The 25573-nt window shown below is 41.7% G+C and overlaps 1 protein-coding gene across 9 annotated transcripts in view; it reads left to right on the forward strand.

Moving 5' to 3' along the window:
* Window positions 1–25573, forward strand: part of dmxl1 (Dmx like 1) — a 372767-nt gene that overhangs the window by 46980 nt on the left and 300214 nt on the right. For 6 of the 9 annotated variants that reach the window (XM_073909971.1, XM_073909972.1, XM_073909970.1 and 3 more), the window contains 13 exons: window positions 1109–1757; window positions 4733–4854; window positions 7337–7426; window positions 7544–7631; window positions 7975–8094; window positions 11720–11923; window positions 14778–15832; window positions 17453–17657; window positions 17927–18250; window positions 20215–20325; window positions 21552–21721; window positions 25149–25246; window positions 25322–25487. In XM_073909971.1, coding sequence (XP_073766072.1) covers window positions 1109–1757; window positions 4733–4854; window positions 7337–7426; window positions 7544–7631; window positions 7975–8094; window positions 11720–11923; window positions 14778–15832; window positions 17453–17657; window positions 17927–18250; window positions 20215–20325; window positions 21552–21721; window positions 25149–25246; window positions 25322–25487 — 3402 coding nt within the window. Of the gene's footprint in view, window positions 1–1108; window positions 1758–4732; window positions 4855–7336; window positions 7427–7543; window positions 7632–7974; window positions 8095–11719; window positions 11924–14777; window positions 15833–17452; window positions 17658–17926; window positions 18251–20214; window positions 20326–21551; window positions 24681–25148; window positions 25247–25321; window positions 25488–25518; window positions 25561–25573 lie in introns of those variants that run through there. The other 3 variants (XM_073909976.1, XR_012383990.1, XR_012383989.1) reach the window with 3 other exon arrangements.

Below are 25573 nucleotides of genomic sequence, written 5' to 3' on the forward strand. Positions count from 1 at the left end.
ATCAGATTGCCTCGTGCATTATTCAGGTAAAGGTCTTTTCTCATGCACAACACTGAGTTTGCTGTGAAAGAAAAACATATCCAACACTCATACTGTTCAGACGGTCATGAAAACCTGGAAAGTCATTTCATTTCAACACGGCATTTTCTAGGACAGGAAAAAGTTTGCAAAAAAAACACAAATGTTTTAGAAAAGTGGTGGAAATTTGTTTAGCAGATATCAGTGTACTAGAATATAGGCTAGCTGTCTTTACTTCTGTTCTGTCCATGGCCAATCACATGCTCTCACATCATGAGCGCTGTGTAAACCTCATCTAAACACAATTTACACAGATTTAATAAACACATTTAAACTGAAGAGTTGTATGTGAATATGTTGTTTGTTTTGTAATAAATTTGAATGTGCATGGTTTCGTTTTATTATTTACCACAAACAGTTAAAGTCAGAATTATTCGCCCCCCTTCGAATTTATTTTTCTTATTTAAATATTTCCCAAATGATGTTGAACAGATTGAGGAAATGTTCACAGTATGTCTGATAATATTTTATCTTCTGGAGAAAGTTTTATTTGTTTTATTTCGGCTAGAGTAAAAGCAGTTTTTAATTTAATAAACAGCATTTTAGGGTCAATATTATTAGCCCCTTAAGCTATATATTTTTCGATAGTCTACAGAACAAACCATCATTATACAATGACTTGCCTAATTACCCTAACCTGCCTAGTTACCCTAATTACCCTAGTGAAGCCTTTAAATGTCACTTTAAGCTGTATAGAAGTGTCTTGAAGAATATCTAGTCTAATATTATTTACTGTCATCATGACAAAGAGAAAATAAATCAGTTATTAGAGATGAGTTATTAACACTATTATGATTAGAAATGTGCTGAAAATATCTGCTCTCTGTTAAACAGAAATTGGGGAAAAGATAAACAGGGAGGCTGATAATTCAGGGAGGCTGATAATTCTGGCCTCAGCTGTATATGTAGACGTTAGATGAAACATTCAGTCTTGTAAATGAGCTTGAAAGTCTTGTAAAAGTCTTGGAGTTTTAGTAGTAAAGTGTGTCTGAACCCTGCTTTACACCTCTGCTGTCCTCTGTGTGTGCAGGTGTCGTTCGTGTCCAGGATCCCGGTGGCGTTCCCCACGGGCGACGCTAACTCTCTGAGCGGCAGTGTGGTGATGTACGCCTGCAACAGGAATGTGGATCTGGCGCTCCAGCAGGGGCGTCAGCGGCCCGCCGGCCTGCACTCGTCCTCCGCCCTGATCACCCAGAACAAGCCCTCGAGCAGCAGTCTGCGCCTCAGCATCTTCACCCCGAGTGTCCTGATGATCTCCAAACACACTGACGGATCCCTCAACCAGTGGGCGGTGAGCTTCGCCGAGGACTCCGCCTTCTCCACGGTGCTCAGCGTGTCCCATAAATCCCGGTACTGCGGTCACCGCTTCCACCTCAATGACCTGGCCTGCCACTCGGTGCTGCCGCTGCTGCTGACCACCTCACACCACAACACCCAGAACCAAACCCAGACCCCATCCCCGACCCAGACTGCGTCCCGCAGGAGCAGAGTGGCGTCGGGTGGAGTGGGCCAGGATCCCAATGCGGTGTACAGTGAGCTGATCCTGTGGCGAGTGGATCCCGTCGGGCCCCTCTCCTTCTCTGGTGGCGTCTCGGAGCTGGCGCGGGTCAACTCTCTGCACACCTCTGCATTCTCCAATGTGGCCTGGCTGCCCACGCTCATCCCCAGCAACTGCCTCGGTCAGAGTCACACTCTCCACATCACTAATAACACACTGTACACTCGGGATGATACGATTCACCTGACTCTCGATTCCATACCATTCACCACACTAATCTCACGATTCACGATTCAGTCACGATTTAAAACAAATCAAATTTGATCTGCATTTGATCAAGAAAGACATTAAGTTTTTACCCTTTTTAGTTGATTACAAACAATTAAATAACACAGAAGTCCTGGAAGAACAGCGCATTGTTCAGATAAAAGTCACCGCTTGATGCAACGCTGTTGAAAACTGTAGCAGTTACATTATTCAACCAGTAGATGGCATTAACCCTTAAAGACCTAGAGGTATTTTGTGGGCACCTAATGGGCCTATATTCATTCATTTATTCATTTTTTTGTCGGCTTAGTCCCTTTTATTAATCCGGGGTTGCCACAGCGGAATGAACCGCCAACTTATCCAGCAAGTTTTTAAGCAGCGGATGCCCTTCCAGCCACAACCCATCTCTGTGAAAGGGCCTATATTATTATTATTTTTTTTTTAAAGCAGTTTTATTGTTATTTTAGCTGTCAGCCTCAAGTTTCATTTATTATTTTAAACAGGAGAAAAGTTAAAAGTCCAGTCTATGATATTTTTTAGTCCAAAAACATTTGAACAGACAGAAAATATTGCAAAATTTTAAGAAAACTGTTTTTTAAAAAGTGGCGTTTTCTAGTTATTACAAACAAAACCTCATGAAGTTTGATTTTTTTCTTTAGAAATACACGCTATGATGTTTTATACTTCCAAAATAAATTTTGTCTACATCCACTATTCCCTGAGCAAGTCATAGCAATTTATTTCAATGTTATTCTCCCATTTCCAGTGGGAAAAAACTAGTGCAATTATTGATCCCACTTTATATTAAGTGTCTTTAACTACTATGTACTTACATCAAAAAATAAATACAATGTACTCACGGTGTTTATAATGTATTTGAGAACACTTTTGAGTTGGGATAGGGGTTGGGTTATGGACAGGTTTGGTGGTATGGGTAGGTTTAAGGGTGGGTTAAGGTGTAGGAAATGGTCAACAGTGTATTTACAAATGTAATTACAGAAGTTAATTACAGATGTAATTACATACATGTATTTAATCAAGCATAAGTACACTGTAAACACATGTATTTACACAATAAGTACATTGTAACAAAAATTAGTTCCTATGTAAGTACATATTAGTTAAAGCCACTTAATATAAAGTGGGACCCATTTATTTACTGACAATGTATTTGCCCAACAGTTCTGGGAATGAACTAAACGGAAAGATCGTTACAAAATAACAGGACACTGAAGCAAGATTGACTTTTCCCAAATAATATATTTTCAGTTACCATAAACAACACCACTTACAATGAACACATAAAAAATAAGAAAAAAAGAAAATAATGCGAATCAAAGTCTAAATAAACATGGTGCAAATCCTCAGTAAAAAATTAGATATAAATATTTACTATAGTATAAATAGTTGCATAACTAAACTGGATTCAGCATGGAGCATCCTTAGGTTTTATGTGGCAGCATGGATATGGTGTTGACCCTGCTGCTTCTCAACTTCTCAACTGACGCACCGTCATTTGAGTCCCTTGAAAACAGCAAGACCAGCACTTCATCTTTGCTGTGTCACTGTTTGGTCATGTTTCTGTGCTGTTGTGCATGCAAAAGTACTCAGTTTGAGAATTATTTCATGCAAAACTTTTTTTTTTTTTTTGCGTTTTATTTAGCCGTGCGTAAATGTACTGCCTGTTTCTCACTCCGGGTTGTTCAAATAGCTGATTGGTGATCCACAAAGTGAAACCTATGCTTATTGGTTGAGAGAGAGCAAGTCTGAACCAATCTGGGCATGGAGGAGGGACAATGCATCAATGCATCATGTCTGGAGACACAAGCCACGAGCGTTCCTTAGTCAAATCAGAGTTGTCAAAATGTGATGATGTAACCACACTAATTCCGGAGCCTCCGAAGGTCCGTGATGAAATGTGTCACAGCGTTGGAAAGCTTAGATTCTCTTCTTTATGCCAATCTTTGAATTGTACAGATCAGATCAGCAGATCAAAAGTTATTAAACATTTAAGAGCAATACTTATTTTTAGCCACAGGCGGCTGTTTCAGTCTTTAAGGGTTAAACAACCATTAAAAGAAAAGCCATTCAATAATTCTTCATAAAAAGCACATCAAGCAACGAAATGTAAAGTTGAAGTGATTAATTGTGCAGCTTTATACTGAGTGCATTAATGTAGACTAAACAAGCAGTGACAGAAAATATCTGTAATATCCTAATAAAGCCTTTAGGAGCCTCCTTATCTTCTGTCCTCATATATCTTACAGGAAAACAAAAATACTGGAATTAATCTAGGTCATGTGTGTTCTGAACCATGGGTTATGATCCGTTACACCCCTAATATGATCCACATATATACACACATCACAACTAATTTGAATCATCAGATAATTGTATACATTTTCCACCAGCTCATCATAAATCTTTAATCTCTACTTGTAGTTAGGCTCACCATTGACTTCCCTAGTGTTTTTATCTACTGCAGATGTCAATAGTGACCATCAGACATGAACATTGTTCAAAATATCTTCTTCTGTGTTCAGCAGAGGAAAGAAACTGGGTGGAGTGTTGGGTGAATAAATGCTGTCAGAATGTTTTATTTTGGAAGAGTAGCACTGCTTTAAGGTAAAAACGACAGTAAGAGTAGAGTACAGCAGAAAGCACTCTGCGCCTGGATCATCTGTGCTGTTCTCTGAGCTGCATCTATTAATGAGTGAGTGGGGAACAGAATAGATTATTCATAAATATGTGTTCGGCTCATCAATATTTACTCTGCATCTTTTAAAGTTTCATTGAGGATCCCTGGCACATCCCGTCTCTGTGATTTCCAGTTTGAAGCTGATTGGATGTTACTGCTGCTCTATTAATATTTCATTTTGCTTCCTAAAGGTGTGTATGGAAACTCACCCAGCGCATGCTTCATCGCCAGCGACGGACACTCGCTCAGACTCTACCAGGCTATTATTGAGGCCAAAAAACTGCTGAGCGAACTCTCCAACCCTGACATCTCTGTAAGAACGAACACCCCTTCTATATTAATATGTACTTTCTGATTCTGTTAAAGCATAAAAATACCTTTAATATGTTTGCAGATGTTTAGGACTCACGCTAAGTGAACACACTTCAGTGCTAAAGTCAGTTATTCTGCTTTGTAAATGTGTCTGACTTTGATCTGGTCTGTAGCTCCGCCCACTGCATGTTCAACCAATTATATTCCAGCATTATTCAGGGTTGCCTAGGTGAAAAAAAGCAGTGTATTTCTCTTCAGCCATGAAGGCTCTTGATCAGAGATGTGCAAAGTAGGGCCTGTGGGCCAAAGTTGGCCCTTGGTAACCTTTGATTTGATCCCATCTGAAGATCACATCAAACTTTGTTGTGTTATAAATGGGATTGTTTATGCTTTTACTGTAATATGTTCATTATTAAGTAATACTGTATTAGTTAGGCAAGGCAAGTTTATTTATATAGCACATTTCATACACAGTGGCAATTCAAAGTGCTTTTCATAAACAAAAAATATAGAAACAAGTAAAATAAAAATAAAAACAAATAATAAAAATGAGTAATAATAATATAATATAAAATAAATATACTATAAAAAAATAATATAAAAAATAATAATAGAATTTAAAGCAATATTATTGAGATATTTTTAAATTTAAGAGAATTACACATGGCAAATAATATATATATTTATGTTTGGTATATATATTTGGCTCACAACCACTAATTTAGTTAGCTTTTTGGTCCTTTAAAGAAAAAGGTTTGTGCACCCCTTTACAATAGGAAGAATCACAACAACTTTGTTCAAACTACGTCTCACAACCAAACAGAAGACAAGGAAACAACGCGAGGTCACGTAATATACAGCATGTTATTAACTACATCACGAGAAAGAAGCCTTCAGTGGGCTAGAGAGTGTACTCATTTTGCTCACCGGGCTTTAATGGGAGCAGTTACTCTTAAACTTTTTTTATTTTTCGACACGGTTGTGCGTACTGCTCAGATGACATGTCAAACAGACACGGGTGTTGCCAAATTTACAGTATTTTTCCTCCATTTCTTGGGTCCTAATAAACTGAAGATGAGCGCTTTCAACTTCTCATCCTCCCGCTGGCCTGCAGGCACACACACACACACACACACACACACACACACACACTAGCGCCTGCTGCTCTCTGATTGGCTGTTGGTGATCGCTGATGTTATTTCACACGGCATGATGCGAATCGCCGACAGCTCCAGATGATCAGCACGCCAAATATCTCCTGGCCATAGGCGACTCATCGGTGATTCTCTCAGATCGCGTGTTTGATAGTTCACACTGTGTGGTTGTCACTGGCGTGCACGAGCACTGATTTGCCTGTGATTACAGCCATTTGTCTGCGATTTGTCAAAACCTGTCGGCGAGCCAAAATCACGGTAAAATCCTGCAGTCTGAACTCGGCATTACCAATAACTAATTTTAGTGTGAAACAAATAAACTGTCAACACTTTAATTTCGTTATTGAATAAATGCAGTCAGCACATTAATCACTGCAGGCAAAAGATCCACTGCCAGCCAGCGATTCAGAAGTGTTATTGCAGAGCAACACAAACAGCACACAGAAGTATAAATGCACGGCTACACGCAAGCCATAAACCATAACACAACGCAAAGTATAAACAAACGCAAAGTATAAACCAGGCTGCATTACACCGCAGGTCCTGATGGTCAGCTCTGGTTTTGTGACTGTATCTGATTTATTTATTTATCTTCCTGCCTGCGTTATCTTTTAAAACAGACTGATATCTGATGTCTGCATCGACACTGCACACGCAAAGACGCAGTGACCCAGAAAAACAGAGTGGGCGCTGACTGACAGCTGAGATAATAAGAGCGCTCTTCCTCCATTGCTGTGTTTAATCTGTTCACAGGGTTTCATCTTTTTCATGTGTTGTATAGTGACGCATTGAAGCCACACACTTATTATTCTTACACTCGACTGCAGTGAAAACAAGGTCTTCTCTTGTTCAAATGACAAATTTACGTAAAAATAGTCGTAAAAACTAAATATTTTCTTTTTTAAACCACATTTTCTCGTAAAAACAAGATATTATTTTGTTTAAAGATATTTTCTCTTTAAAACAAACTTTTCTTGTACTAAAAAGACGTCATGGATATGTAAAGATGTCATTTCAGTGAAATCATCTCTCATTATTGCCAGAAAAGATGTGGTTTTAATGAGAAGATATTTAGGATCTAAGCCTAAAAGGGTTCGTTCAGAGAGTAAGAGACCATTATCTGTGTGCTATTCTTAGCTCAAACACACACACACACACACACACACACACACACACACACACACACACACACACACACACACACACACTCTAGACACAGCAGAGATGCATTTACAGCTTGCAAAAAGCAGCCTATTAGGTCTGCTTTAAGAAGCATTGAATGAAACTGTATGACTGCTGCATATGTCTGATCATGTCTCTGTGCTCTAGAAATATGTAGGAGAGGTGTTCAACATCATCAGCCAGCAGTCCACGGCCCGACCCGGCTGCATCATCGAGCTGGACGCCATCACAGAGTTTGTACGTATGACATCTGCTTCTATATGTGTGAGATCTGCTCCAGATGTGCAGCTCCTCATCTGCTCTGCTGTGTGTGTGTGTGTGTGTGTGCGCGTGCGTGCGTGCGTGCGTGTGCAGCAGGGGAAGGAGATGCAGATGCTGCATGTGTTTGAGGAGCAGCTGATCCTAGGAAACCACAACACAGAGGAGGAGGAAGAGGAGTCTGGTAGGAGATCTCGCTCTATTTCTCTCACTTCATTCTGTTTTTTCTCTCGCTCCCTTTCAAATTCAAATGAGATTGACGTCTACAGTATTGCCAAAGCAATAAATAATGAACAAACATATATATAATACATAAAAAGAAAACAATAATAGATCTGTGAAATAGTTATGTAAACAGCTACATGTATACTCTAAACTATATCAATAATTGTATTAATTAATCGTTATATATAAATCATTAAAATAATACAAACGAATAAATAAATATTCACTAGGGCATGTTCAAAATAATAATAATACTAATACAAGTTGAAAATATGTAATCTCTTTCTCTCTCTCTCTCTCAGTTTCCAGGCAGATGCTGTTCTCGGCGCGGTTCTTCCTGGTGGTGGTGGAGATCACGCAGAGCCGCAGGTCACTCCTGCACATGTGGCATCTACAGCTCCACGCAGAGCCCGTCAGCATGGGTTCGTCAGGCATTATTTATTCATTCATTTATTTTCTTTTCAGCTTAGTCCCTTTATTAATCAGGGGTCCCCACAGCGGAATGAACCGCCAACTTATCCAGCACATGTTTTACGCAGCGGATGCCTTTCCAGCTGCAACCCATCTCTGGGAAACACCCATACACACTCATTCACACTCATACACTACTTTAGCTTACTCAGTTCCCCTATACCACATGTGTTTGGACTGTGGGGGAAACCGGAGCACCCGGAGGAAACCCACACCAACACGGGGAGAACATGCAAACTCCACACAGAAACACCAACTGACCCAGCCGAGACTCAAACCAGCAACCTTCTTGCTGTGAGGCGACAGCACTACCTACTGTACCAGTGCGTCACCTCATCAGGCATGAGTTAAACATTTCATTCTCAGTCAGAAAAAGCCAGACCCTGAGTTGGGCTGTGCAACAGTGCCTATAGTAGCTCATCATACCGCTGTAGAATAATGACTTTATTTGTCATACAATCTGATCACATTCCTGATCACTTCTCCAGTCTTTAAAATGATTTTGTCACCTATTTTCCTATCCTGTGCCTTTCTACAGCCTGGTTTATACTCAACGCGTCCGCTAGTTCGCTTGAGTGTGCGTGGCGAATGTGACGTCATCGCTGTGTTTGCAGAGGTTGTTTTGGGTGCGTGCGACATGATTTCAGCTGGTGGGGCGCATGATTTATTTTGAGACTCGAGCAAACAGTTCGTGCAGCGCCGCGTTTGATTTGAGTTGAATATGAAACACTTTGAAGAGATTTTGGTCTCTATTGTGACGGTCCATGCGCATAGCACAAACACATTCAGGGCGTCAGAATCCACTTTTGCTATTTTAAGGACGGATAAATCTGCCGTGGCGCATGGTCTAACAGGGCTGAGCTTATTCTCTTACTGAGTTATAGGTGTGTTTTGAGAATAAACCAATCAGAGTCTCATCTCCCATTGCCTTTAAGAGCCAGTTGCGTCCTGACATAAACACATTTGCTATTTACATGACGTAAAGTAAGTGGAGAAACTGAGCATTTCACTAGCGAGAAAACAGTTAAACAGAGCATCTGCAGCGCCAGAATGACAATAAATGATCTACTTTCACTTTCACTCTCGTGGATAGGGAAACCTTTACGCACAGACATCAATTAGCCTATAAATAATTAATTTCGTTTGTTAAGCGCAAAGATTTGCTTCAAAACTATTTCTGAATTCAGTTCTAATCTTCAGCAGAGGAATAAATGAACAATAATAATGAAGCGTGCTCAAAAACCTGAGTTATATCCTAAAACACATGCTGTGCCCCATATGGTCTAAAACCTGACAGCTGGACAAATCTAAGCTTGTTTTTAATAAATCAAATATAAATATGGATATAATAAATAATACTGCTAATAATAATAACATTATACAGAAGCACATTGTGATGAATGAACTGAAAAAGCCTCCCGAGATGAAGAAGACATAAAGCAGTGATTTTTCATATTTATGTTGGCTAGAAAATAATATGTTTTGTAATATTTTAATCCTTTATATTTATATTCTATAACTATTCTTATTATATCCTATATATATATCATTAATATTGAATTTTCTTCTTATGTAAAGATATTTGCGTATTGCTCTACATCTTGTGTTAAGCAGTGTGTAAGCGAGGCGCAACTCTGCGCTGGAGTTTAGACCGGCTTTGTTTTGGTGTAATGAAAAATCTTATTATAGTTTCTCAAAATAGCAACACGCCAGCGGTCCGCCTCATATCGCCTTCCTTTTTAGAGCAGAACGCCTATGGGCGCACATATGAGCGCTAATGCATTTGCTATTTAAACAGTGTAGCGCAACGCCTCAAAACCACTCTTGCGCCAAGCTGAAACTAGCAAACAACTATTGCGTCGCACCTTGCGCCGGGTGTATGATAGGGCCCTTTGTCTGAATCAGGTGTGACTGTACACACATCTTCATGATCCGTCCATGCATGATCAGAGAGATAACCAGATGAACAATAATTCTTGGCTAGAAATTGCAACAGCTGTGGGAAAGGAGGAAAGGTTTTGTTAAAAAGTTTGGAGAAACCTGAGGGATGAGTTTGTTAAAGCCAAAAGTGGCCTTGGCAGAAGTGGAGACCCACATACACGAATACAGAAATATGTTGTTCCACCAGTCACAGAATTCACCCTGATGTTTAAATTACACATCTGAATTTAAAACAATTTTCAAATGATGTCTTTGATAACTGGAACGGAATATTTGAACCTGTCGGTTTACAGTATACTGATGCCCTGTTTTTCTGGGCTTTATTGGACTATTATTGCCTTTTTAGCATGAGTAGAGAATAGGACTGTGGAGCGGGCTAAATAAAAAACAAACAATCATCTGGATTCTTTAGTAAGTGCACTTTTTTTTTGCTTTTATTCTTGCCATAATAAAAAATACATTTGTAGAGCAACCCATGCTCTAATGTCATTAATATTTTAATACACTTTAATAGGTAAAACTGTCCGAGATATGAACAAAAGCAAGAGATGCATCAAAGTTTGATTAAAATAAATCTTGAATGGTGAAAAAAATCAGTATAATCATTAAAGTAATTTATATAAACAAAATAAAAATAGTTTAAAAATCTTATACTTGATATTGATGATATGACGTAGTTCTGGAAATGTCCTACTTCTCTGTTTATCCGTCTGACTTTACTCTGGGTTTCTTTTGACCGGCCCCTGCCGTTTTTGAGAACATCACAACTGTGAACGCGGCAGGTATAAAAGCTTAGTCCAATTGGTGAGGTGCGTGCGCAGTCAGCGGAGGTGCGGGATGCGGCGCCAGGCGAAAGTATAAATCCAGCTTTATCCTCAAGCTCTTATTGACAGCAGGCTGTAATGTGAGTAAAGGTGTAGATTTTATACAGCTTATGATGACTTTATAGGCACTGTATGTTTGAATTATTGGAATATCACAAATGGTGCACATCACTGTTTTACATATTGCATAGTTTAATTGTTAAGTGTTCGACTGGAGTCAGTTTGATGGATAAGCATAATTACGGAATGAATGATATAAAATACAACACTCAATCTTTATATTTACAGTTGAAGAATTGTTCACCCTCCTCTTCAGTTTGCATGGCTGTATATTTTCCACAATTTCTGTTTTTTTATAAGTCATCTCTAATAACGGACTTATTTTTTCTTTCTTTTTTTAATATTAGCCTAGATATTCTTCAAGTGACATGAAAGTGACATGTAAGGGCTTCACTAGGGTAATTAGGGTAAAGTTGGGTAATTAGGCAAGTCATTGTAAAACAGTGGTTTGTTCTGGAGACAATTTGAAACAAATTTAGCTTAAAGGGGCTAATAATATTAACCTTAACATGGGCTTTAAACAATTAAAAACTGCTTTTATTCTAGCCAAAAAAAAACAAATGACTTTCTCCAGAAGAACAAATATTAGAGGAAACACTGTGAACAACTCCAGAATCTGTTCAACATCAGTTGGGAAATATGTGAAGAAATAAATAGTCACAGGAGAGTGAATTATTCTGACTTTGACTGTATATATTAATGTGTGGTATTATTTATATGAAGTTATATATGCCTGTCTCTGTTGTTTCAGAGCAAACTCAGCCTCCTGCAGAAAAGCAGACGGTCTCTCCATCAGCCCAGTGTAACTTTGAGTCGGTCAGTTCCTCCAGATCTAAACTGAGCACCTCCAACCTGCAGAGCGCCTGCCGGCTCAGCCTGACCAGCAGCAGAGTCTACAGCCAGGAGATGCAGCTCCCGCAGGGGGTGGAGGTTCTACGGGTCACGCCTGCTGCAGGTCAGCTCACATGGGTTACAGTGCTGTGCATATATATATATATATATGAAGAGTTTAGATGCAAAATCCTCTAAGTGCCTTCTGAAACTTTCCTCTAACATCAGCATTATTCTCAGGCTCCTATGTTTTGATACAGTAATTTTACTTTTAAGGTTAAGAACAGGTTGTTTTCATCAGATTTAACATGAAATAACTGAACATAAACATAAGAGGCAGAGAAAACTGCTCATCGTCAAGGAATATTCTAGATGGCACTTGATATAAACTCTTCATATATTGTTCTGAAAGCTCATATGTGAACGTTATATGAAAACATTTCTGTAAATGTACCAGATTTAGCCAGTCTTCATCTGTTGTTCCTGGACAGAATGTTAAAATGAGTCACTCTAAAGAAAATGTATTTAAAACACACGTTAAAATAACTTTACAATTAAATATCACAATGCTTAAAACATGAATAAAACATATAAAGTGCCCAGCAGACCTAGCCCAGGCTATCAAATGTAGTATGTTAATGTTGACATCGCTGAGAACTAATTAACCAAAGCCACAATTCATTTGCACATAAACAAAACATGGCAACTAGACTGAAACAACTGCATAAATAATAAATTACATGAAATTAACCTGAAAATAAATGAAAGGCGGTTAGCAAATTATAATTTTGAGACCAGACATGATTAAACTGTTTATACTAGATGTCGAATTGGACATTCTAGGCTGACTCATTTGTATAAACTGAATAACGAAGCACCACTTATATGTAATAAGTACTGCCAGACTGCTCTTACCATCAAAAATATCCTGTGGAAATGTGGAAGTTTAAATTCCATTAGAGGAGATTTTTATAAGGAGTGTACTTTAATGGACATTTTTAAAAAGCCACCACCAGGAAGAGTTTTAAAAAAATATTTATCAAAAATTAACCTGAAAAATCATATTTAACTTGCAGTATTTTTTTGTGTGACTTTTATTCATTTATATCCTATATGTTTGTCTAAGTAACTTTATATTGAAATATAAATTTGTTTTTATCATGTAATATTTTATGTATATCCATAAAAAAGCCAAATGTTGCTAATTTGGCGATAGATAAATAAAAAATAAGAACTAATTAACCATATTTTAATTTGACCTTAAATACTTCACATGTTTCAATAGCCTCTTTCACACAGCGATACCGGTAGATATCTGTAAAATTACCGTAACCGGTAGTCTAAAAAAAGACTGGCTAAAGTAGACGTCTCATGTCAGTGCATTCTAGACGTAAACACCCTCTTTCCGGCAATCTTCCTTCTGCATTTACACAGCACAACATTTCGGCAAATTACTGGTAATGTTACAACTTCACTTACTGGAAAATAGCCGGAACGAATTTACCGGTGTCTTCAAAAAGGGCCTGTTCACACATACGAATAGCTGGTAATTTTCTGCAAAGGTTTGTATGTGTGAAACGGGCTTATATCTCTAACAATAGTTGGTATAATAGTCTATTCTTGTGCATCTTTTATTGAAAATAAAGACTGAAATTAAGCTTACTGTCCTTATATAGTCTCTTCTACACGCAACCATGAACAGTTGATCTAATACTGACGAACTGATTAAGTGGAGGGGTTTGTTAAACCATTAACAGGTTTATACATCCAGCAGGCATTTGCATACTTAATCACAAGTGCTGGAATATTCTAAGGCGTCGTTTACACTAATACGTTTTATTTTTAAACGCATAAGTTCTGCTGTGGTTTCACCATCCGTCCACACTACTCTGGAGTTTTTGAGCGCCAAAGTCCTGCATCCTCTCCCTGTAAGTTCAGACTTCACAAGTTTGATATGAAAAACAAACTCCAGAGGACACGTCGGGTAAATCTGAAACGGGAGCAGTGTTCTGTATAACCTCATTCACTTCACCCTGCAGGCTACACTATTTCACTATCTCGAGAATAAAATGAAGATGTGATATGAGGAACTGCCTATTCTCATTTTGATATTAACTTAACAGACAGCAGAAATGTTGAGGCGTCGTGTAGCTGCATATTTATATGAGTGTCATCTTCACTGTATCCATATTCATAACAAAACAGCCGCTAACATCACTGCCTCCTTTTTCAGTGAAAACTATGAAACACACCCTCTCTTCTGCTGATCATCAGTTTAATAATCAATTATGGCCATTATAACAGTATAACGCACAACACATTTATACAATATAGGAAATAAAGGCGAGCAATCAGTCAATATGCAGAATCAGTGTCTGCGGTTACATTCATTATTAACTTATCTTTGGGCTCAGCTGAATCATGTTACCTGAGAACAAGTAATAGACTCAGCAGACCAAAGTCTGGTAATACGTCCTCAGATATAGACGAGATAAATATCATGTTTAACAACTATAGTGAGAGGAGATGCAGCAGTAGATCTTTAATGTGACGTGCACTGCTCTCACCTGGGGTTTTTTGCTCAAAGCACCCACTGGCAGCCTGGAGCTCAGACACGTGCATACGCTGCAGCGCATGCCACAGTGTGTGTGTGTGTGTGTGTGTGGTCACAGGATGTGTGTTTTCAGTGGTGCAGTGTGGATCTTTTCAGAAATGCCAGGTGAAACGTCAGTGTGGACGCAGATCGCTTTCACCATTTTAAAACTAAAATGAATTCGTGTAAACGGGGACTCAGTGTAACATATAGACGTATAAGACGAGGTCCATGGAAAACACAAATGTTTAAGTATTTACTGAATTCTAAATGATGACAATACTGATTATATTGTGGGACAGTGAAAATGCCACTTCAGTACGCCACTTCTATACTACTATTTTAATAATGGGTTATTAAAGGAAACTCCTGCTGTGTGTTGCAGGTCACCTGAGCTCCTCGTCCCTGCAGCCGGCCGGTCAGGCTCCGTATCTGCTGGCCACCTCCTGCTCAGACGGCAGCGTGCGCTTCTGGCGGTGCAGCACCGCGTGTGCAGAGCACACATACGTGTGGGAGGAGTGGCCTCTGCTGGTGGAGGCAGGCGTGGCCAACAGCAGCGCGCTGAACGTGTGCGGAGCGATCGCAGGCCTCAGCTGCTGCCACACCAGCAGAATCGCCGTCGCACACCGCAGCGCGCACACACACCTCAGCGCAGACACACACCACAGCGCAGACACACTAATGCACATCAGCATCTTCCAGTGCGAGTCCACCGGCGGCTCCCAGTGGATCCTGGAGCAGAAGCTGACAGTCAGCGGAGATGCAGAGAAACTCAGCGAGAGTTTCATCAATAATAATAATAATAACATCACGTCTAAAGGCATCAAGAGGCAGGTGCACCTGGACTGGGTGTCCAGAGAGGACGGCGCTCACATATTAACTGTAGGTTTAGGATCGAAGCTCTACATGTACGGGCTGCTCTCCGGGAAGCCTCCAGATCTGGGCTCCTCAGACTGCAGCAGGGAGCTCCGCTTCTGCCGGCTGGTGCTGCTCAGGGTGGTGGATCTAGTGTCGTCCGTCGAGGGATCTCCACCTATTCCTGTCTCTCTGTCCTGGGTGCGGGACGGGATCCTGGTGGTGGGGATGGACTGCGAGATGCATGTGTATTCTCAGTGGCAGCCGGCCTCATTGCACAGACACACTCTCAGCAGCAGCTCCGGCAGCGCTGCTTCTTTGAAGCAAGACGGACTGAGCCCGAACCCCAGTAAGAAGACTCTATCCAGGTCCATGAGGAGTCTGGCGCAGAAGCTGAGCGGGAAGAGGACGGTGCTGGACCTGCCGCAGGAGATGCAGGACTGTGGGCTGTTCGAGGCGGCTCATCAGCTGTTCCCCACGCTGCCGCAGTACCACCCCGTGCAGCTGCTGGAGCTCATGGACCTGGGAAAGATGCGACGTGCCAAAGCCATCCTGGCACACTTGGTGAAGAGCATCGCTGGAGAGGTGCGCCAATCCAACCTTTACTCACATTCAGTTCCATTTATCTTCATTTCTATAGCACTTTCACAATCAGAAAACATTCAGACAGTAGGGAAAATGCTAATAAAAAAGAAAGCAGTGATTTCCAGATGTACTTTGACTTGTGTTTGATTGCAGACAATGTGAACACACAATATTAGATGTTGTGTCTGGTCAGCTTCAGCTCATGTGTGAATCTCCATCCTCTGCTGTCATCCAGAGCTCAACATACTCCAGAAACAGAGACAGGAGCAGGTCAGGGCAGTGATCAGGTGATCTGCTGAATGATGATGTGATGTCCACAGGTGATGTCCACAGGTGATGGTGATCTGCTCATCAGGAAAGCTCTAGTCCTTTAGGAGCAGAGATGGACAGAGGATCACCAGTTTACCAACAAATACGAGAGAAAAGTGTGAACACAATGCTCCTCAGAGGAAGAGAGGAATTTCACCTTCAGCAGTGCAGAACATCATTAAAGACTGAAGGAGTCTGGAGGAGTTTCAGTGCATAAAAGACCAGAGCGCAAGCCTAAGCTGAACAACTGTGACCTCCGACCCCTTAGGGGGCGCTGCATCAAGAGTCCTCATTCATCTATAAGCATGACTACTGCGGTAAACCTGTGTCAAGCACCACAATACAGAGTTACATCCACAAACACCAGTCAACACTGCACTGTGCCAAGAGGAAGCCCTATGTTAACAGTGTCCAGAAGCGCTTCTCTGTGCTCGGAGGTGTCTGGGATGGAGCATCACACAGTGGAGACGTGTCCTGTGCTCAGATGAAGCAGTGCTTCTGGGAGAAATGGACGCCTTGTGCGAAAAGGATCATCCAGACTGTCTCCAGCAACAAGTCTAGAAGCCCGGCTCTGTCATGGTCTGGGGTTGTGTCGGTGCTCTTGGCGAAGGTGACCTGCTCTTCTGTGATGCTCCAGTAATGCTGAACAGCACAGAGAGATTCTTGAGTTCAACATGCTGCCTTCTTCTCCAGGGACGCCCTGCAGAGTCCAACAATGCAGAACCACATTCAGCTCAAGAGGAGACTGGTGCTGGACTGGCCTGCCTGCAGTCCTGACCTGTCTCCAATAGAGAATGTGAGGCACATTTTGAAGTGCACCAACCTTTAGACTTATTTGCAGGAGGAATGGGACAGAATGAAACACTTCATCACTTGGTGTCTTCAGCCCCTGAACGCAGCAACATTACAGAATGCTTTACTGATACAACTTTTTTTGTTGCAAGAACTAAAATAGGATTCTGTTTATTTAGAAAAACAAAACAATGATGAGGAACACATAATATAATGTTTGTTGTATCGTCTGCTGTGAAATACAAGTCAAAGTACATTTAGAAATCTCTTTCTTTATTTGTTTTCCATAGTGTCCACCTTTTTCTGATGTAGTGTTGTAGTTTGTCTGTAATAAAAGTGTTTTCATAATGTCACATGAAAGCCATCAACTCCTTCTATCCAATGGCGGACTATACAAGTAGTTTACATAAGATAGACACACTAATTATAGGGTGGACAGTATATAAATGTGTGTGTGTCCTGCAGTGTCCTACAAAGGCGATGTGTATGTGTGTTTAATGGAGTGTGTTTGTGTGTCAGGTGGTGTCCTTGAAGGGTCAGGAGCGGCGTGTTCGTTCTCTCACCATCAGCACCAGCGGCAGCACCACCCGCGACCCACGAGAGATGTTCAGCCGGACGGAGAGCGCAGACTACACTGAGATCGACTCCATCCCGCCGCTGCCGCTGTACGCACTGCTAGCTGCTGACGAGGAGACGGCCACCAATGCTAACGAGCGCACTGACGGTAGGGCTCTGCAATGGACTCTTCTCACATTGGTGTGTTTCTTTGAAGCAGAAGTGGTCATAGTGTGTAAACTCAGAGCACAGTGAAAGTGGGAGTACAACACATACAATATACAATACAGTGAAAGGAAAACATTAACAGGAGGTCTGATAATTCTGATTTAACTGTAGATATAAACCATTTTGGCCCACTGATAATCATTTTAAGTGATCATGATTATGATTCTGACCACACTAATGGTGATTTTGATTTTTCCCGTAATGGAGCAGCCCTGACGGACGGTGTATCAGCCCATGGTGTGCTCACCTCCAGCCACAAGGATGCGTATGACGAGCTCTTTGTGGGCGGCGGGGGCGCTGTGGAGGATCTGGACCCGTTTGATGATGACGACGATGATGAGAATGATGCTAGCGCTAAAGTGATCGATCTGTCCAAATACAGCCCTGTGTTCTTCGGGCCGGAGCAGGCTCAGGTGCTGTCGGGTCACCTGCTGCACTCCAGCCTGCCGGGGCTCTCGAGGATAGAGCAGATGTCTCTGATGGCGCTCGCTGACACCATCGCCTCCACCAGCACCGCCATCGGGGACAGCACAGGTCAGGGGCCGACATTACTGTGAAGACTCGGTCATGTTTTGAGTCCAAATATCTGAACATTCTTAAATCAAGAAGCGTTTTCTAGACAAGTAAAACATTTAGAATTAATGAGTCAAAATTTACATTTACATTTAGTCATTTAGCAGATGCTTTTATCCAGAGCGACTTACAAATGAGGACAAGGAAGCGATTTACACAACTATAAGAGCAACAATGAAGAAGTGCTGCAGGCGAGTTTCAGGAGTGTAAAGTGTAAGAAGCAAAACATTAGTAATGTAGGTTTTTTTTCTGTAGTGCAGTTAGCGGTGGAGCCAGAGAGACAATTGCAGATAGGAAGGAAAGTGGAGACTAAATAGTTGAGTTTTTAGTGGTTTCTTGAAGACAGCGAGTGACTCTGCCGTTCTGATGCAGTTCGGGAGTTCATTCCACCAACTGGGCAGATTGAATGCGAGAGTTCGGGAAAGTGATTTCTTCCCTCTTTGGGATGAACCACGAGGCGATGTTCATTCACAGAACGCAAGTTTCTGGAGGACACATACATCTGCAGAAGTGAGAGCAGATAAGAAGGAGCAAAGCCAGAAGTCGCTTTGTAAGCAAACATCAGAGCTTTGAATTTGATGCGAGCAGCAACTGGCAGCCAGTGCAAACGGATGAGCAGCGGAGTGACATGTGCTCTTTTAGCTTCATTAAAGACCACTCGTGCTGCTGCGTTCTGGAGCAGATGAAGAGGTTTGATAGAGTTAGCTGAAGCCCGGGTAGTAGAGAGTTGCAATAGTCCAGTCTGGAGAGAACAAGAGCTTGAACAAGGAGTTGAGCTGCATGTTTAGATAAGAAGGGTCGGATCTTTCTGATGTTATAGAGTGAGAATCTGCAAGATCGAGCAGTTCTAGAAATGTGGTCAGAGAAGTTTAGTTGGTCATCAATCGTTACTCCAAGGCTTTTAAACGTTTTGGATGCAGTAATGGTTGCCCCGTCCATCTGGATTGAAAAGTTATGATGTAGAGTCGGGTTGAAAGCGAGTTTCTCATTAAACAAGCAGAATAATCTCATGTCTTACCCTTTTGGCATATTATTTTGCTTGCTTATAATGAAATCATCTTTTGTAAGCTGTTTGGACAGAACTGTGTGTAGTATAGGGTCATATTGGGCTCATATAAACACAATAAGTCTCTTTTTTTTGAATATAGGATCCAAATCCCTCTTGTTTTAAAGCCCACCGCAATGTGATGTAGGAGTGTTGTTTCCCCGCCCACCAGATTGATTGACAACCGCATATTCAGGGTGTCTGCGGGGTTTTAAAGTAATAAAAATTATAAAATCAATTATGAGAAAATGAAGGCCCTCAAAAGGTATTAAAACGTTTAAATCACAGTTTTACGAGGTTTTAAATTTTAAGCCTTGTCCAAAGTGTTTGACTCCAAAAAAGCATCAATATATTTATTTTCCTCCTCGTATTAACAACGGCGTGCCTGATCAAGCGGTGGTTTGGGCCGGGCATGTCTGATCAAGCTTCTCCGTCCGGGTGATGTGACGTTATTCGCGACAAACTGATGTGTGACAAAATCTGATGTGTGTTTGAGCTGAAGCGGTACAGACACGTTCTGGAGACACAAAAGACTGATCTTACATCTTGAAAATGGGTAGAATAGCTGCCCTTTAGGGAAAAACTCTTTTCATTTTGAGTCATTACTTCTGAAAACAAGATATATGTTGTGCTTGTCTGTAAAATGCTTCTTGATTTGGACTAAAAACAAGACAAAAACTCTGAGTGTGAAAAGCATTTTATTCATAATGCCTTCATGAGTATCATGTTTATGACAGGTTTATGACAGGTTCTATTTTTTTGGTAGCGTCAGGTTGTCATAAAGACATGATCAGATTGTGATGTGTTTGTTTATGTCAAGTTGATCTCATCCACCTTATGTCATGATTATAACACTCCTCATCTGCTGTTGTGTGTTCAGGTGGAGAGACGCTGGATGAATGTGGGCTGAAGTTCCTGTTAGCTGTTCGTCTGCACACGTTCCTGCTGACGTCTCTGCCTCCGGCTCACCGCGCTCCGCTCCTCTGTCAGGGTCAGTGTCTAGAGTAGCTGTAAAATTCATGTCAATAACAGTAATAATCACTCTATATTGATCTAAGAGCCAATGGTGCAGCAGAAATGTGCAACTATGAGGATCTTAAAGTGTGTTGATATTAGAGATGTACCGAATTTACCGAAAATGTTGAACTTTAGTGGACCCTCAGATTATTGTGGCGTCAGTCATTGTTGGGGTGCTCTTTTAAATCAGGAAGCTTCAACAACTTGTATTGAATTGAATATACATCATTATCGTTCAATATGGAAAATCATTATGGAGGTTGCATTTTGCCATATTGCCCAGCCCTAGTTGGCGATTCATTCCGCTGTGGCGACTCCTGATGGGACTAAGCCTAAGAAAAATCAATGAATGGCAGACAAACGCTCACACACACACACACACACACACACACACACACACACACACACACATAAACAGACTCGCACATACACAAAGACATACACAAACACACAAACATACCCTGTCTCTCGCTCACACACACACATGCCCTCTCTCTCTCTCTCTCTCTCACATACACACACACTTGTATGCACTCACACAGATGTGCACACACACACATACAGACAAATGCTCACACACACATGGACACAGACACATTCTCACACATTTACAGATACACACATTTGCACACAAACACATACACACACATACACTCACACACACTTTCTTATATAGATGTGCACACACACACACAAATACAGACAAAGGCTCACACAGACATTCGTTCACACACGGACACAGACACACATTAACAGACACACACTTACACACAAACACTCACTTACTCGCAATCTCTCACACAGATGCACGTGCACACACACACACACACACACACACACACACACACACACACACACACACACACACACACACAAATACAGACAAATACTCACACACACAGACATATAGACATACACATTCTCACACATTAACACTCACACGTACTCTCACACAGATACACATACACTTACTTGCACTCACACAGAAACGCAGTCAAATGCTCACACACATAAACACTCACACACACGGACACACACACACACTTTCATTAGAACATTTTCTGTGTGTTTGTGTGTGCGCAGACTCTTGAGTGCCCTCATATGTTAAACTGTAGTATAGTTTGTTGTCTTTGGAGCTCTGTGTGTGTGTGTGTGTGTGTGTGTGTAGTTCACAGTGTTGTGCGGTGTGTGTGTGTGCAGGTCTGTCCACCTGTCATTACGCCTGGGCGTTTCACTCAGAGGCAGAGGAGGAGCTGCTGAACCTGCTGCCGGCGCTGCAGAGAGGAGAGCCGTCCTGGCCGGAGCTCAGGGCGATGGGTGTGGGCTGGTGGCTCCGCAGCAACAACAAACTGCGTAGATGCATCGAGAAGGTTCAACCATTACTGCATGCATTCAAATTACACTGGACATGTGACTATTGTTCAGTCATTTTCCTTCAGCTTATGGCCCGTTTCCACTGAGTGGTACGGTATGGTACGGAATGGAACGCTTTTATGGCCGTTTCCACTGTCAGAAGGTACCAAGAGTGAAGCGTACCGCACCACTTTTTGAATACCCTTTTCAAGGGGCACCAGCACAGCAAAAGGGTACCAGTAGGCGGAGCCAGATGCGCAGCTGAATGCTATTGGTTTACAGAGAAGCATCACTAGCCTTACATAGTCCAGGAGAGTGAAAACACAGGAAGCAGCATTTTAAACACGCAGCCGAGACATTACACCATAATAATATACACATATAATAATGAGCCATGGTCAGGGCCAGACGGAATCTGCAGACAAATTGAGCTATTTCTGCACAGAATTAGGTTGAAAATCTGCAGATTTATGCAGAATAATTTTGGGATTATGGTAACTACAAACTTAATATATGGAACAATCAATGCAAATCCAATTAGATCCACTGATTTGGTAATTAAAGCAAGTCTCACATATATCTACTAAAAGACTTTACAAACTGTATTGTAAATAAATAATAATATTACTGAATCTAATTTAAAAACCGAATAAATTGAAGTTGACACACATTTACACAAGTGAATATAAAGACTTAATGATGGGCTTCAAATCTGTGCGTGCAGATTCCTTGGGGGCCTAGCCATGGTTGACCCGAGCTCAGACAAACCTTGTTGTCATCTTGATGAAACCCACGCCAACACTGCGAGAACATGCAAACTCCACACAGAAACACCAGCTGACTCAGCCGGGACTCGAACCAGCGACCTTCTTGCTGTGAGGCCACATTGCTAACCACTGAGCCACCGTGCCGGCCCGGATATGTGTCAAGTGGAGCTAAATACAGCATTTGTAAATCGATGGACAATTATTTGGTTATTTGAGTTATTTGGTTGCTGATTATTTTTCTTGTATATATGAGCAATGTCACATGAGTAGCAGTGCGATATTGCTGTATATCAGCACTGGTGGGAGGCGTGTGTTGGCTTAGCGCCTCACCAGTGCTGATGTACAGCCTTATTGCACTGCTACGAGTGTGATATTGCGTTTATACAACAGTTCGACGGCACAATCTTGAATATATAAAAGAAAATCAAACACAGAGAGTCTAAAACCCTTTTGTATGAGGCACTACTTTCTTCCGCCATTCATTCACATCTGCAGCTGACGTCAGAACAGCAGAAGCCGTTACTCATTCACCAACATCACTTTAGAGCTGGTGTTTGAAAGATTCTCTATAGCGTAATGTGAAGCGGCGCTTCTGGTGTGTGACCCCCTTAAGGTGATGCCAAAACAGCTGATTTTGCTCACAGATTAGGATTTTAAGGCTGAACGTGACATGAAATGCCATCAATCTACAGAGATTTCTCCTTACAGTCTATTACAGTCTACAGTATTTCTCTGTTGCCGTCAGTATTGTGACGGTTGCCAGGTGCCCAGCGTTTACCCGGAGACTTTAAGGAATAAAAAAAGAAAACTATTACGCTCTTCATATTGGCCTTTATGCGTTTCTCCTCAGTGCTGTCGACTACATGCATGCCAGTCAATGACAATGAGTAGGCAAAAGGAAAAGAAAAAGACAATCAAACACCCGTCGCAAAATAAAACGTTACATTATTGAAATAAAAGAATGATACAGCGGTAGAGCGACCATCACACACGTCTCCTCAGAGCTCGCTGAACTGAACTGAGCTCCCATACATGTGTGCTTACATCTCAAAGGTAAAGCAACCACAGGAATAGCCCTCTGAAAGGAGACATGACATTTATACACAATGCAAATCAAACATTAAACGACCGTTACAATATCACAATATTTAACCCCGGAAAAAACAGAGCAATCTCTAACTTTCCAGACTGCTGTTGTGTTTGCGTTAAGGAGGGACGAGGCTGAATCCAGCTTCTTAAGGCTGATTTATACTTCTGCGTCAAACACCGGCGTATGCTACGGTGCTGACGCATAGCCCTTCGCCATGGCCGTTGAGGTTGATGATGTGCACCTCTCAAAAAATGTAACTACACGTCGCAACGACACGTAGCACAAGCTCTGTGATTGGTCGGCTTGGTAGCGCTGATGAGTCTGGACGGGACCGAGAGCCGCGTGAATGGCGCGAGCCTGATGGAGCGATTGTTTACAAGTGTGGAGTCTCGTGAAGGAGCTACGGATGGAAAGTTTGTTTTGTGTTTACCTCATAGTTAAAGTTGTTGCACGTCCGCCGGTTCCTGCCTCAAAATGAGCGAGTTTGAGCCACTTGTACGTTCAGGAAAAACAAAGCACCAGCGAAGAAACTCAACACAGAGGAACATTTACACCTCACTGCCAACTAGCGTTACGGAAGTGTTAATGCAGACCAACAGAGACAGCAGCAGAAGTATAAATGCACAGCTACAAATGTTGAATGCGCCGTGGGTTACGCCGGTCACATGACACAGAAGTATAAACCAGGCTTTATTCGTAGCTTCTTATTGACTCTATCCGGTCCACCTTAAAAACCGCAACACTTCCGCTATTCAGCTTCTTATCCGCGCTCAAGAGAACACACTGAGCAAGGGCTTATTATGCGGTCCTGGCTCCATCTTGTGAATAGACAACATCAACTGTCTTTTTATTTTAAATAAGCACTATTCTTACAAATAAACTGCAAAGTTGCAATCCAAACAGCGACATTCTCCACTAAAACAAGCCTCAAGCAGATTTTGTTGCCTTACAGCAGTAATATTTGTCAAACTGTAGCGTCTCTCTGTTTGTTGCTGGCTGTGTGTGAGTGGAGTAATACACAGTGAAGGGTGAAGAGGCCTTTGTGTGATGTTACTGGCAGAATATCGCACGGCTATCAGCCAATCAGATTCAGGAACCAGACAGAACTGTTGTATAGAGGTTTTTTTATCTTTATTTCCATCTTTTTCCTCCTCTGTATATACAACATGCACACATACTTCGTAGAAAAGCAAATATGGCTGGAAGAGGACCTGAACATATGTGTGCTTGTATCTATGAGTGTGTTCAGATGTGGCTGTCTGACGTCTATATGATAAACGTGTCTTACAGATTGAAAAACAGAAGGTTTTAGGAAACCAACACCATGCTTGTGTACATTACACCCTGGTATATTTGGAAAGAGGGTGGCATGGTGGTGCAGTAGTCAGTACTGTGGCCTCACAGCAAGAAGGTCTCTGGTTTCATTCCACTGTGGTGACCCCTGATTAATAAAGGGACTAAGCTGAGAAGAAACTGAATGAATGAATAAGTGCTTATGGTGAAATAAAACACTGGAGCTCACGTTTGATCTTCAGGCTTGTGTTTGTGTTTGATGTGTGTATTAATCTGCTCCTCGTCCTCTGGCAGGTGGCCAAAGCTGCTTATCAGAGGAACAACGACCCGCTGGACGCTGCGCTGTTCTACCTGGCCATGAAGAAGAAAGCAGTGGTGTGGGGACTGTACAGGTGACACACACACACACACTCTCTCTCACACACAGTCTTCCTCAGACACTCTCTCAGTGCTGTGTGTGTGTGCAGGTCTCAGCAGAATGTGAAGATGACGGCGTTCTTCAGTAACAGTTTCAGTGAGGAGCGCTGGAGGAGAGCGGCGCTGAAGAACGCCTTCTCTCTGCTGGGGAAACAGCGCTTCCAGCACTCCGCTGCCTTCTTCCTGCTCGCCGGGTCACTCAAAGACGCCGTCGAGGTACTCAGTGTGTGTCTGTGTGTGTGTGCAGGTGTGTATAGAGAAGGTGCTTCTGTGATGTGTGCATTTCGGTGGAGAAAATGTTG

Source organism: Danio rerio, chromosome 8, assembly GCF_049306965.1.
Source record: "Danio rerio strain Tuebingen ecotype United States chromosome 8, GRCz12tu, whole genome shotgun sequence".
Lineage (NCBI taxonomy): Eukaryota > Metazoa > Chordata > Actinopteri > Cypriniformes > Danionidae > Danio > Danio rerio.